The sequence below is a fragment of the Mus caroli genome, unplaced genomic scaffold (genome assembly GCF_978045245.1).
Source record: "Mus caroli unplaced genomic scaffold, Mus_caroli_1 scaffold_1, whole genome shotgun sequence".
NCBI classification, from domain to species: Eukaryota; Metazoa; Chordata; class Mammalia; order Rodentia; family Muridae; genus Mus; species Mus caroli.
This window is the reverse complement of record NW_028227256.1, coordinates 43,478,923-43,494,156: the sequence shown is the minus strand read 5'-3', so window position 1 is coordinate 43,494,156 and position 15,234 is coordinate 43,478,923. Positions and strand designations below refer to the sequence as shown.

Here is a 15,234-nt window from a genome sequence, read left to right as displayed (position 1 = left end):
TATTTTATATTGACTACATCATATTTGGCATATTCCACAAAGTTAATATAAAGTAGCATATTTAATACTATTTAATTAATATTTAATATAATTTAATATTAAATTTTGGGACAAATACTGTTGGAACCCTGTCATGCCTTTTATACAGATAAGAAATGTCCTGTTTTCTGTTTTACACATAAAATATAATGTGCTTCTAACCAGGACAGAATATAAAAAATAGCCAAAATTCTTTCAGCATTTTGACATTTTCAAGACAAAAACTGATGGCAGCCAAACCTTAAAATAAATTGGTTCTCCATAGAGAAGGTTATCAATGCACTTACTGAAGACAGGAAAGGCATCAGGAATTAGAGGCCAAAAGACAGGAGCAAGCTTGAGAGAAGATTTTTGGGGTGAGCAGCCAGGGAACTTTGGTTAACTCAGTCCAAAGGCAACTCAATCCTTTTTAATCAAGGAACTATTGGGCCCCTGTCATATGCTGGTTTTACCTAAGGCAGTGAGTCTAGAGTTAGGGACAGTACCTGGTTCTCCCCTCATGGTGCATACATTCAGGTGGAAGTCTACACAGCTCTATCAGAATAGATGTGTCATACAATATCACGAAGTAATAATATAGGGGGAAATCAAAGAGTGAAGAGGCAGTGATGTGCTGGATGATACAGGATCAGAAGTGACTCTGCAAAATTAAGTTTATGTGAGAACCTGAAAACAGAGTGAGGAGGAGAGGAGATAGGGCTGCATAGCCAGGCGCTCATATCATGGAAAATGTGGGTTTTGAGCTCTGGCTAGCATCAGAAGTCACTGCAGTCCCTCTTATGGTGGCTTTAACCCCAATTACTATAACATAGTCTCAGTTTACACCTCTTGTCCAAGCACAGTTAGTAGTGCTTTCTCTTCCAATGATATGTCTGTTTGGATGACAAATTATTCTGTTACCCTATTGACTGCTGTACAAAGAGATACCCAATGTTATTCCATACATGTTTTTAGAAACAGTAAACATAGTACATATGAAGAGACTAAGGTCAGTAGTGGGACTAGGCTGACAGCAGTTTCAAATAAGGCAGGCAGCAGAAGATTTGGGTTTTGGTTTACAGGCAGTGCTGTAACAGAAGGCTACCTCAGCCCTCCTAGGAGCCTACTGACTGCTCTGTTCAGAATCATAAACTATCTCTCAGGAAAGGAGAAACAAACCTTCATTTTGGTTTTCAAAGCTCTCATCCCTACTCTCCAAACCATCTCACTTCCGAACTATCTCCTCCATCTTGTTGCCATATGGCCTGCACTGCATAGACCTAGCAGACGGTCAAGGTCTGGAAAAGTGTCCTCCGTCGTTCATCCCTGTACCACAGGCACAAAGGCCACGTGTGCCCAGAGGCATAACTACAAGATTGAGGAGGGCTATCTCACTCCCGTCACAGTTCATGAAGGCATAGAGCAATTGTGCTGGATCAGACCTCTAAGACTTAGTGAAGCCCGAGTGCCCGTGAGCAAAGTCACCCATAGTCTTGTGGCTGCTGGAGTGCTTTCACACAAGTATGAACTTAATGTGTAGATACAAGCAAGGAAATAGATTCTTTTAAACTGTCCCAAAAGTATGATTTCTCATAAATCACAAATGCTCAAGAATATAAAAGAAAACCCACAAGATGTGCTCAAATATGAGCGTACTGTAAGGTTTTCAGTCAGCCAGAAAACACATTTTCAATAACCATATGGTTTATTGGCTTGAAAAAAAAAATCATTCATCTGACCCCAAATCCTTGTGCAGTGACTGAACACAAGTCTAACAGGCTCAAACACCCCAACAGCAGCATTTTCAATTTTATAATTTGTTAAGTTTTAAAGAGAAATTGTTTTTTCATTTCAGTACTTTGATTTGTGAACTAGAAAACATAAAAACATTGATAGATGTAAGACAGTTATGGTTTTACTTATAAGGATCCTAATAATCCTGGCTGAAACATTGCAAACAGACTGAAAATTAAAACAGGTGCTTAGAAATGCTCAAGATTATTCCCTTGATGTTTTCATTTAAGTTTCTGGTTTTTTATTTTTGTTTCAATGCATTTATTTAATAAAAAAAATGTTAGGAATCTTCCCTGTACAAAGCAATGCAGATTCCATCATACATTTTATTCTAAGACTTGAAAATATATTTCAAAATAATATTTGTTCTGAAACTCTACTTAAACTCAAGTCTCAGAAGTCATAAGAGTGCAATTCAACGTCATTAAATCCAACAGAATTAGTAGATGGTAAGTTTTACTGCAGCGGAACCTAACTTTTCCAATGCTTTGTCCACTAACAGCGCCTAGTAGCTGCCTTTTCCATAGACAGTGGTAATTTATGGAGAAATAATGAAAACAAAAGCCAAAGTATACAAAATATTTTGTAGTACAGCTTTTGTCACTACAAGAGCCATCTCCTCTGATGTCACAAAGGAGGTTCAGAGAAATAAATGACTCAGGCAAAGTTCACAGTGCCAGACACACCACTATGACCAAGCCCTTGTTTCCTGATGCTAACACTGACATCCCTCCTTGAGATCATCTGGGATTTCTTTGCCTCAGATTCCTCCAACCATCCATCCATGCTAGGAATTACTAATGTGGTGACTTTACTAAGATAGTGGTTTTTCTAAGATATGCACCAGACAGGATTTCCCCATCAGGATAGACTCAACTAGAACATAGAATTAGAAATCAGACAATAGTAAGCAACACTATCATAATAGAATAAAGGATGATAATATATTAACAAATTACCATAGGCAACTGTGGTAGGAATCTCGCTGGCATCTTTGATTTGCCTTTAGTGGATAGCTTATCCTGTGTAGGGAGGAAAGAACTGGTTTAATTTAATTCACTCAGTCAAGTTTTACATTTTTTGCTATAAAGACAAGCATATCATCCAAAATATCCTAAAATGTGATTTTACTGATAGTATAATCTTATATATAGGAAAATTTGTAATACACCAGGGAATTATTGAAACTAATTAGTTCATTCAACAAGGTTACAAGATATAAAATTAGCACACATATACACACACAGAGCAGGGGTGGGGGCTGCGGGGAGAGACTAGTACTAAGCAGTTGAAAGTTGAAATTAAGAAACCATTTCAGGGTTGGTAAGATGGTGTCTCAGTTAGGGATTCTATGGCTGTGATAGACACCATGACCAAAGCCACTTAGGTTGTGGGACCTTTATTTGGCTTACAGGTTATACTCCAACATCAGGGGAACCCAAGGCAGGAACCCCAAACAGGAACTGAAGCTGAAACCACAGGGGAGCACTGCTTACTGGCAAGCTGAGCCTGCCTTTTTATATGCATCAGGACCACTTGCCCAGGTCTAGCACCATCCTCAGAGAGCTGGGCTCTTCCACACCAGTCCTCAGAGAAAATCCCCACAGACTTGCCTGCAGGCCATAATTAGAAAAGGTGTGGGTGAGTCCTGTAGCAGGGTGCGGGGAGGGTATAGGGGAGAGGAAACTAGGCAAGGGGATAGCATTTGAAATGTAAATGAAGAAAATATCTAATAAAACAAGAAAAGAAAAGGCATACTTTCTCCACTGAGGTTGTTCCATTTTTGTTTTTGTTTTTTACAGATAGGTCTAACTTGTATCATGTTAACAGAATTAATAAATAAATAAATTAATTAGCTATTAATTAAAATAAAATAAGCCACTTAACCAGGACAGATGGCCTTGTAGTTAAGGCACTTACCACCAAGCCTGACCACATGAGTTCTATCGCCTGGAACACACAATGGAAGGGAAGAACAAACAGCCTTCGCCCTCTAATTTTGGGCTCAGGAATAAATTTGGGGGGGGGAAGATGTTCGATGTTTTAGTTAAATTATACCATAGCATTAAAAACGCTTTTGACTCTGGAGCATTCGTGCATACTGGGCACTGGATCCCAGATGATTTGTGGACAGGAAAGTGCATGTGCTCATAATAGTTTCTTTCTATGAAGGCTTCCTCTATTTTTAGTAATTTCTGTGACAGCTATGTTGTTTGCCCCTCCCTGAGTCTCTATTTTCCCCTACTCTGTGATGTAGATGATAGATTCTATGTACAGGCAAGGGCAACATCTAAGCACCTAACTTTCAAACTTCCTGTCAGAACTAACCAATAAGTGTAACATACTGAACACCAGGAGGAAGTACTGCAGCTCTGTGGGACTAAACAGTCCCCGACTGCAGCTCCTGGGACAAGGGTTGTGTTTCTGACTCTCACAGGGTTCACTGGCCCCTCAGCCACGGCTGTGTGCTGCCTGTTTCCTCACTAGTGCTAAATTTGATTCTCTCTGCCACATTTTGCATTAGCTGTAAAATAAAGCCTGCCTCACACTCCTGTGTGGTCCCTGAACCCCTGACCCATGGACCTCTGCAAAAGCACTCTGTCCTACTATTCTTTAATTACCTTTTAGAGCATACCATCTGTTTTCTGTAGGAACTCAGTATAAATTTATGCTCCACAATAAATTGCTGTACAATTAATCCTTCAGATTTTTCTTTCTTGGTTTTTATCTACTCAACACTTGGACGGAATATTGTGAAACCTGTTATTTCCATAACCCAAGCATGAGCCGTGCTTAAAGCTTTCTGTTGAATTTACTTTTTTCTGCTAAATTTCCAATAACCTCTCACAATTTAATAGTGTTGTTGGAGACAATGTCATACACCTGCATTTCAGCACTTGGGAAGCTGAGATAGGAGGATTATATGAGTTCAAAATTAGTCTCAACTCTGTATTAAGTCCTTGTTTCAAAAATAAATTGTAACAGCTTAGTCCAAATATGAGTAACACATGTTTGAGCTATGGTTGATAAAGTTGTTACTACAGTACTGGTCTCACAGAAAACTTTCTCCACGTTTCTTTTTAATGACAGACAGGCAATTAAATGGAGAGATGGCTCAGTGGTTAAGAGAGCCTGTTGCCTTTGTGGACATGGCAACTCCCAGTAGTCTATGGTTTGAACCCCAGGGTTCTAATGCCCCCTTCTGGCCTTTGTGGGCACTGCACACATGGTACACACTTTTTTTTTTTTTTTTTTTTTTTTTTTTTTGCCAAGCAGTGGTGGCACACACCTTTAACCCCAGCACTCAGGAGGCTGAAGCGAGCAGATCTCTGTGAGGGCCAGCTTGGTCTACAGAGCAAGTCCCAGGACAGCCAGGACTGTACAAAGGAACCTAATCTCAAAAAACATCATCATCGCCATCATCATCGTCGTCGTCGTCGTCATCCTCTTACGCAAATAAGCAGTTGAACGTGGCAGACAAACCATGGTCACTTGGCTCTGTACAGTTAACGAGTGCAGAGCATAGCGAGGCTGCAGCAGTTTTGCCTCCCCTGCGTTTGTGCGAAGCTTCCTAGTTGCTGAGTTGTGACACTTTAGAATTCTGGAAACTTCTTCAACTGAATCTTTTAAGTGTCTGAAGTTTTTTCCTAGCATTAAAAATGAAACGAGCAACTGGGAAAGACTTATATTTCTCTTTAAATACCAAACTTAAGAGAAAAACCCAGACAGCTATCTCTGAAAAATGCCACGTCCCTCTCAACCTTCCACTAATGAGAGGACTATGTTAAACCCCCTCAGTAAATACGGTTTTGCCACCTGCTCACTGCTTCAAATGGAGTGAAGACGTAGGTAAATGTCACGTGAAAATGGAATTTCCGAAAATTTAATCCATTTTATTTGTTTTAGATTAAAGTATAGAACTTTCATCTTTTCAAAAGGAAAACTGTACTCTTAAATTAGCATAGAAGGATCAAGATGAGTTTTAAAATTGCAAAATCAACCAAAGCAGTAGGAGAGAGCCCTCTGCTGCTTAAAGCAATACCTAGGTAGTGGCAAGACTCCCAGGTGGCTTCATAATGAGCATTCTTGGTGATTCCAAGATTTCTTCTATAAATCATGGCCCTTCTGGGGGTTGTCGGGAGACCAGGGGGGTTGGTCCCAGTATCAACTTATAAAGTGAAGCAAACTTGACTTCCAATGAAGATTTAGTGGCTGCTTCCTAGGTAGAGCTGGATAGGTGAAAGGAATTAATAAAAATACCTTTCCAGGAAAACCACTGTACAGTTAATAAAAGAAGTATTTTAGATTTTGACAGTATAGACTGTGGTTGCATGATTGGGCCAAAGACTTACTTGGACATCAAGCAAATGAGCAACTCGAGTATAGATGGTAATGACCTGTGATTTTGTTAAGAATCACACAGGGAGGTCTAGTGATTGCTGGGGTGGTTTTTGTTGTGTTTTTTTCCTGTTACATGTATCTGTAATTTGGGGAGATTCTTTCCTCATTTGCTCGTGTACTGGTCATTGTTAATTGTACTTAGATATATGACACAAAACACCTGTCTCTTAGTTCTCAATTAATATGTGGATTGCAAAAAAAAACTGAAAACGTTCTCCAGCATATAGATAACTACTGCTTACTTGGTTAGCAGGCTTGACATCCTCTGCTAGTACTCTATAACCTTTATAATCTATAACTATAGCTGTAATAGTATAGATATGACATGTCTTTCCAAGGAGCTCTTGTGTCGAGGGGTGACACAAACTGATGATGAAAATGCTACTTTCACCCATAAATTAATGTAAGTTTGTGGGAATGGGCCATTGAGAGTAAAGTCCCGCTGAAGAATGTGGGCTATTGGGGGTGTGCTTTCACCCTGTTGCTCTTTCTCTAGCCTCTTCCCCAGTGCTCTCTGCCATGCCCTCCTCCCTGCCTTGATATAGACTTCAGTACAGCGCCCAGAAACACCCAGAACCCAGTGACCTCTCAAGCCATGAGACAAAATAAGAATTTTCTCTCTGAGTTACCTTGCTCTGTTTTGTCACAAAACCTGAATAGCACAAGATTGTAAACTACTCTCCCCTGTGAGAGAGTATGTATGCCGGTGACCGTGCATGTGCGTGCGTGTGTGATATGTCCATGTTTTATATAAGGTGCCCCTGCCTCTGCACAGAAGCCAGTGAATCACTCACTGATTTACTACTTTGAGACAGGCTCTCTCACTGAACCAGATACTGAGGGGTTGGATGGGAATTTGCAGCATTCCTCCTGTCTCTACCCCTCACAGAGCTGGGGTTACAGGCAAGCTCAGTCACACTGGGCCTTGAAGTGGGTGTTGGGGATTTGAGTCTATGTCTTCATGGCTTCACATCAAGCTCTTAAGCACTAAGCCATCTCCCCAACCCCCATTTTCACAACAAACTCAATTTATAAGAGAAACAAACCACTATGAAGGGATGAAAAATCTTAAAAGCTGAGTACAATTTTCAGATTGAGAATCAACTTTTTATTTGGGTTGAGCTGGCATCACAACCATTGACCATGTTTCATGCTATAGTTACTAAAATAGAGATTTTTGTTTTTATGCAGTAGCTATTGTAGATTGAATCTTTTATTGCATACCACAGGACTAAGTGAGAACCGGGGTGACCTGTAATCTCAGCACTGGCGGGGGCGAGAGAGGGTTCTGCGAGTTCAAAGCCAGCCTGGCCTAAACACCGGACCCCAGGGCAGCTTGGGGTGGGAAGGCTTGGTAAATAGCAAATCTCTGTCCCCTGGGTGGGGAGGGGAGTTCATGCCAACAGAGATGTCCCGCCCACCCTCCTCCCACCCAAACACTCCCTGTGTGCAGCTGGGGTCGCTGTGGAGCCAGTTTCCACAGCTGGTGCATCCGGAGAGTTTTGTGTCCGGTTGTTACAATAACCACCAGGTCCAAAGGTTGGGAGTGAAACACTCAACGCCAGGGTGGTACTGGAGTCGAGGTTCCCTGAAGGCGCAGTCCGCACTGCTCCTGCGTGCCTGGCCCCCGGGACCGACCCTGGCGGCCCAGCTCTCACCTTCTTGCTGCTCATGGCGGCAAGGACTTGCGGGTCAGGCAATGCCAGCCGGAATCGCTACTGTGGGACTCAGGACCAGGAGACCAGAGTTGTTTGCCACTTGCCACTTGACAGCTCGCTCGGTAGGTTGGGGCTCTCTCTGAGCTGAGAGCTTTAACGGCCCGGCCGTGGTCGATTCGTTGCTAAGCAACAAACTGGAGGATTCCACTTCCGGTCATCTGTGTCTGCAAGATCAGGAGCAGAACTTTCTGAGAGGTCGAGCAGGGTGGCTCTCTGAGGCCTAGATGGCTTCCAACAGGGCCCTCACCACCCTTTACGGAGGGTGGCAGGCAACTGAGAGGAGTGAAGACCTTTTGATGGCTAAGTGGGTCCTCAAATTACAGCACTTTTCACCGAGTCTGCGTGGGCGTGGTTTTCTGATTTATGCCTTCATTAGGAGGCTGTTTCTGCAGATTTCATTGCTAATGTAGGCAAATAGAATAATGACAAGGCAGTAAAGACTGAAGCCTGTAAACGTGTTCCTTATCCAGGGGCCTCAGCGTTTAGTTCTGTTGACTTCCCTAACACACTAGAAAGTGAGCTTTCAGAAATTCATTTAAATCCACGCGTGATTGACTACATGAACGAAGCTGTGCCAAGACAGTCCCTCAGGCATAGGCTTGGGTGACCGTCAGGCACTTGTTCATAAATAATAGAAACAGTACTGTGAGTCATTTCTCTTAGAAGATGCAGAAGAGATGTGAAAGCTGAGATTTGAAAGAGGAGGACACATACTGTGCAAGGAATATTCCGGGCAGAGCGATCAGATGCAAAAGCCTGAGACATTGCATGGTTATTAGAAGAACAAAACGAAAATTAGAAGAACAAAATTAGAAGAACAAAAGAAAATTAGAAGAACAAAAACGAAATCTATCAGACTGTCATTGGGATAAAGCACATTGGAGTCCGGTGATGAAGATGAAGATAAATAAGTGCTCTATTTTAAAGATCTGGTAAAATAGAGTGAGGACTTTAGACTTAAATGTAAACTGCCTCCTACTGAAAAGTTTTTGTTTAATTTTGTTTATTTTGTTTTGGTTTTGAGATCGTCTCATTTCATAGTCTAGACAGGTCACAAACTCGCAATCTTTCTGTGGCAGCCTCCCAAGTGCTAGAATTACAGGCTAATGCCACCACACCTGACGGTAAACGTTTTCTGTTGAGAAATGGCAGGTTCCTAACCTAAAATTTATGTAATATCTTAAGGGATCTAGAATGGCCAAAAACAACGTTTTTTTAAGTGACATATTTGGAAGCCTCATATTTTTTTTTATTTCAAAATTTAGTACAAAGCTACAGTGATGAAACAATGTCTTCACAACAAATGATACTGAGGAAAGTAGATATCCACGTGCACAAATGTGACATAGACAATGTCACATATAAAAATTACCTCCTGTAGGTGGATTACTGACATGGAAGAACTAAAACGGTAAACCCTTTAATGAAAACAGAGAAAGGGTTTCATGGCACTTGATTTTCTTTTGGTTTTATTTTTTATTAAAATCTTATTTATTTTATACACATGAATGTTCTATCTGCATGTACTCAGATGCCAGAAGAGGGCATTAGACCCTGCTACAGATGGTTGTGACCCACCATGTGTTTGCTGGGAATTGAACTCAGGACCTCTGGGAAAGCAGACAGTGTTCTTAACCACTGAGCCATTTCTCCAGTCCCCTTCTTTTGGTTTTATACATTTATTTATTGGGTGTGTGTGTGGGGGAGTATGTAGAGGTCAGAGGACAACCTGTGGGCATTAGCCTCCTCTCCTCCTATCATGCATGTTCCAAGGATTGAACTCAGTGTAGCAGACTTGATAGTAAATGTCATTACACACTGAGATATTTCACTGGCTTTATGGCACCACAGACAATGAGTGGGAGAAAGGAAGGTGTGGTCAGGCTACCAGCTAATAAGGCCTTCTCCAAGCAGTTCCCAGGAACAGAGGATGCTTGCTAGAAGCCCAAGGTCAACTGGACAACTTTGTGAAGGGTTACACCCAACTGAGGAGGGCAGGGGGCATCTAGGGATTAACAGCAACCACCCGAGAGAGACAGAAGCCTGAGATGGCCAGCCATTTCCTATCAATAAGCATACTTCAGTCCTTGCCTTCTGGACACATGCCCCAGTCTCAAAGGCCTATAGTTGTCATGGCAGACATCCCATTACTGTGACTTTCTGTGTTGCTTCTGCAGCCTCCCATTCATACTGCTTCCCTGGCCAACTTCTCGCTTGCAGGATCCTGCTTCTAAATCTGTCTGCAGCAAGGCACCTTGCCAAAATTCTAGAAAGAAACCCATTTAATGAAATTCAGCAAAAGCAGTGCTTTTATGTCTGTCGGTTGTCCTGTACTCTGTCAGGCAGAAGGAATGTGGCACATGGGGCTGGGTTCCCACAGTAATTCTCTTCATTGTCTGGGATGCCACAAACTGAAACATGAATGAAAAAAGCAATCCCTTCTCCTTGCCTTTCAGACTACGTCCAGCTCAAGATCCTGACAGGCATCAATGGATTCCTCAAAGTGAGTTTTAGATCAGAGATGTCGAGCTACTGGGTCCGTCAAGTGACAGGGAGGCATTATTTCACTCCTGTTATCTGTCTCCTGTAGCGTTTATGTCAGCTACTTAGAGCTTCCCTTGGGTAGAGTTATCAGTATAGATTTACTAATCTATAAATGTGGAAGTGCATTTTAGGTAAGTAGAGTGGGTTCCCAGCTAACTGAGTGTGAAAGGCTAAGTGGAGAACAGAAATTTGCTTCATATTTTAGTTCCCCTAGCTCTGTCCAGTTGGATGTTTTCTGATCTGTGCTCTCTTCAAAGTTTACAGTGCTGGGTTATTTTTGTTTTGTTGGTAAGATGATTTTTTATTGAATATGGATCAAATGCTTGTTTAAGGATCATATACACAATTCTTATGCTGATTCTAGGACAATCTTTTTATAAAAAGACTTTTTTTCCTTCTTTTTTTTTTCCTTTAGAATATATTGTCTTAGCACTAGCACTTAGGAGGTAGATGCTGGAGAATTAGTAATTGAAGGGCAACTTCAGCTATGTAGAGATTTGCAGTGAGCTTCTTAGGCCATATGATTTTGTCCCAAATAAGTAAACAAATAAGGGACAATGAGATGGCTTAGTAGGTAAAGGCAATTGTCACCAATCCTGATGGCCAGAGTTCAATCCCCAGGCCCCACATGGTGGAAGGCAAGAGCCTACTCTCAAAATTGGTCCTCTGAAGTCCACACACAGACTGCACACAGGCATACACACAGTAACATAGATAAGTGTAAAAACAAATCACGTTGTCTAAGCTTAAGCCACCCAAAGTCCTGGGTTTTGTGATGCTCTTCCTTAGTTTATTTCATAACTCTCATTTTTGAAACTGTGGACATCTTTCAAAAGGAAGTAATATGTGTGGTGTTGATTCTTCTTTGGATCAGGCAGGCCAACTAGGAATCTGACTGGAGAAGGCAGGGAGGGAGTAACGGTGACTGGGAAGGTTGGGGCTTGGGGGAGGACAAATCAGAGATTGCTCTGGAGGAAACACAAATGTGAGGAACCAGGCTAAGGTCAAATGTCAGCTAGGGTTGTGCTGGCTGGCTGGCCTTTTGGTTTAAGCCACTTGGTAGATGGTGGAAGGTGAAAGAAATTAGAAATTAGGGATTAAATATGTTTAAGTTTAAGGTGACTGTTAGATAACCAAGAAAGATGTTGGGATGGAAATAAGCCAGACAGCTCTGGCTGCATTAGTAGTCAGGGTATAGATCGGAAGTTCATTCTCAGATGATGCTATCAAATAAGGTAGAGGTGGGGAGTTGGGAGAAAGGCAGTGAGAGAGGGGAGGAGAGAGAGAGGGAGGGAGAGAAATTGTGTTTATATTTTGGTTCCCTGACTATCACGTTCAGCTGGATTTACCCTGGACCTCTCTCTCTCTCACACAGTTAGGATGGTTTGTTGTTACTGTTTCATTTTGCTGCTGAGATGGTTTTATTGTGGAGGGGAGCAGACCCTGGGGTTCCCATTTCTCTTTCAGGACACTTAAAAAAATATCACACAGTTTTCAACTTTTTAACAAAGTTATGCAAGTTCAAAGTCACAGCAGATAGATTAGATATGAAAGAAACCCACAAAACAAGGCTGGCAGTTCATGCATGTGGTATTTGTTCAGTAAAACACTGAAATATATGTGGAACAATTCCTAGGAAAACAAACAGCAATGCTGCTTTCTTACTGCATTTTGATCTTCAACTAATCACAACCAGACAAACGAGAGTGACTGTGTTGCTTTCTTTGAACACTAGAGGGAGATATATTCACTTGCAAATTGGCGAGAGAAACTTGTTTTTATTATTATTATTATTATTATTATTATTATTATTATTATTATTATTATATTATTATTATTATTTTATGGTGCCAATTTAAATAGTTTTATTATTCCATGTTACTTGTTTTGGGTCCCTGTGGAACAAAGCTACACCCTCTTCTTGGACTGACTTAATCCACCTCTTCAATGGTGGGGCCTGAAGAAGCACCACCAGATGGGGTAGCTCCTCCACCTGGGAAGCCACCAGGCATTCCCCCAGGCATGCCACGAGCACTCTGGTACAGATTGGTAATTATAGGGTTGCAGACCTTCTCCAGTTCTTTCTGCTGATGCTCAAATTCTTCCTTCTCTGCAGACGTTCTTATCCAGCCAGCTGATGATTTCATTGCACTTGTCAAGAATCTTCTGTTTGTCTTCATCATTGATCTTGCCTTGAAGTTTCTCATCTTCCACAGTTGCTTTCATGTCGAAGGCATAGGACTCCAGTGAATTCTTGGAGGAAACCTTATCTCTCTGCTTCTCATTCTCAGCTTTGTACTTCTCAGTTTCTTGGACCATGCACTCAATATTTTCCTTACTCAAGCGGCCTTTGTCATTGGGGATGGTGATCTTGATCTCCTTTCCTGTGCTCTTATCCACAGCAGAAACATTGAGGATGCCATTGGCATTGATGTCAAAAGTAACCTCAATCTGAGGAACCCCACGGGGTGCTGGAGGGATGCCCGTAAGCTCAAACTTTCCAAGCAGGTTGTTGTCCTTGGTCATGGCCCTATCACCTTCATAAACCTGAGTGAGTACACCAGGCTGGTCGTCAGAGTAGGTGGTGAAAGTCTGTGTCTGCTTGGTGAGGATGGTGGTATTGTGATTGACGAGGACAGTCATGACTCCACCAGCAGTTTCAATACCAAGGGAAGAGGAGTGACATCCAAGAGCTACAAATCCTGAACATTCTCAGACTTGTCTCCAGATAGAATGGCTGCCTAGACAGTTGTACCATCGGCAACAGCTTCATTGGGGTTAATGCTCTTGTTCACTTCTTTCCATTGAAGAAGTCTTGCAGAAGTTTCTGAATCTTGGGGATTCTGGTAGAACCACCAACGAAGACAATATCATGGATCTGTGACTTGTCCAGTTTGACATTTCAAAGGGCCTTCTCTACAGGGTCCAGTGTGCCACGGAACAGGTCAGCATTCAATTCCTCAAATCAAGCCCGGGTAACGGAGGTATAGAAGTCAATTCCCTCATAGAGAGAATCAATCTCAGTACTGGCCTGGGTGCTGGAGGAGAGGGTGCACTTGGCCTGCTCGCAGGCGGTGCGGAGATGGCAGACAGATCTCTTGTTCTCTCTGATGTCTTTTTTGTGCTTTCACTTAAACCCAGCAATGAAATGATTGACCATTCCGTTGTCAAAATCTTCTCCACCCAAGTGGGTGTCTCCAGCTGTTGATTTGACTTCAAAAATTCCATCCTCAATAGTGAGGATTGACACATCAAAAGTGCCACCTCCCAAGTCAAAAATGAGCACATTCCTTTCAGCTCCGACCTTCTTATCTAAGCCATAAGCAATAGCAGCAACAGTTGGTTCATTGATGATTCGAAGTACACTGAGGCCAGCAATAGTTCCAGCATCTTTTGTTGCCTGTCACTGAGAGTCATTGAAGTAAGCTGGCACTGTGACCACAGCATTGGTAACAGTCTTTCTGAGGTACACTTCTGCAATTTCCTTCATCTTTGTCAGAACCATTGAGGATACTTCCTCTGGGTAGAAATTTTTGTCTCCCCTTTGTATTCCACTTGGACCTTGGGTCTGCCTGCGTCATTCACCACCATGAAGGGCCAATGCTTCATATCAGACTGAACAACAGCATCATCAAACCTACCTACTCCTGATCAGATGTTTGGCATCAAAAACTGTGTTGGTGGGGTTCATTGCAACCTGATTCTTGGCCGCATCCCCAATTAATCCCTCTGTGTCCATGAAAGCAACGTAGCTCGTCGTGGTGCAGTTACCCTGGTCATTGGCAATAATTTCCAACTTTCTATGCTGGAAGACACTCACACAGGAGTAGGTGGTGCCAAGATCAATGCCAACTGCAGGTCCCTTAGACATGGTTGCTTGCGTGTAGGCCTGGCTTTGCATTCAATGAGCGAAACTTGTTTTTAGATAGAACTTCACTTTTAACATGAAACTTTTAAAATGAACTATTTAAATTTTACCATTTTGCAGTCACCAAGAAGCACAGACATGTGTTAAAATTGAAGTAAATGACACACGTGGAAATCAAATTGACTTCTTTGTCAGATTTTTATGAATGGGTTCCATTGTATTTGGTAATTGTATGCTGTATTTTGGGGGCCATACCATAAGTCATTTTCCTCTTGAGTAATATGAAGCAGGAAACACACAGACTGGCCAGTTATTGTTTGTATATGCATCAGTTCTTCCTCTCTGGGAACTTGTGATTTGTACATTGTAAGTCAAATCATCAAAAGCTTCTAGAGACTGGTGTCTGGATGCCTGAATGCTTTCACTTCACCATATCCTTGCCTGTCAGGTGACTTAAAGGTCATTGGCACAGAGATCATTCTGGTCTTTATTTGCCCAATAAAATGCTTTTCAACTTTGCCTGGTAATCACATAGATATGTAGTGTTTTTGTAATTGCTTGGGGCAACTAAAAAACTTTCTCTTTACTTACTTTGGTAATCTTTCCAAAGAACATTCTGCAGACATTCTCTTTCTTTTCTTGATCAACGGTTGACTGTGATCCTAGCCAGCTATTCTCAGCCTGCCAAGTGCTTTGTCTGACCTTGTAAGTAAGATTATAAATTAATTCTATAAACTTTGAGACATTTCTGGTCATTTAAGGTAGGGTATCCTTTCTATCTCCAAGGCAGGAGAACAGAGTCTAATTTCTGGAATCAGAGCTGGTATTAGTCAAGCCCTAGTCTTTACTGGTTGATGAATGTTATCAAGTAATCTCTCCATAACCATTTTT

At 41.8% G+C, this 15,234-nt stretch overlaps 1 protein-coding gene and 1 pseudogene across 1 annotated transcript in view; both read right to left on the bottom strand.

Annotated features, from left to right (window-relative positions):
* The window catches only part of LOC110288938 (dynein axonemal heavy chain 7-like), a 326,234-nt gene extending 318,324 nt beyond the window's left edge, over nt 1–7,910 (bottom strand). The window contains exons 1-2 of the mRNA XM_085837019.1: nt 7,872–7,910; nt 2,772–2,834 (exon numbers count right to left, since the gene is read on the bottom strand). Coding sequence (XP_085693145.1) covers nt 2,772–2,834; nt 7,872–7,886 — 78 coding nt within the window. The 5' untranslated portion in view covers nt 7,887–7,910. The remainder of the gene's footprint in view (nt 1–2,771; nt 2,835–7,871) is intronic.
* Nucleotides 7,911–12,327: 4,417 nt separating this feature from the next.
* On the bottom strand, nt 12,328–14,383 carry LOC110287960 (heat shock cognate 71 kDa protein pseudogene; annotated as a pseudogene).
* Between the last annotated feature and the right edge of the window lie 851 nt (nt 14,384–15,234).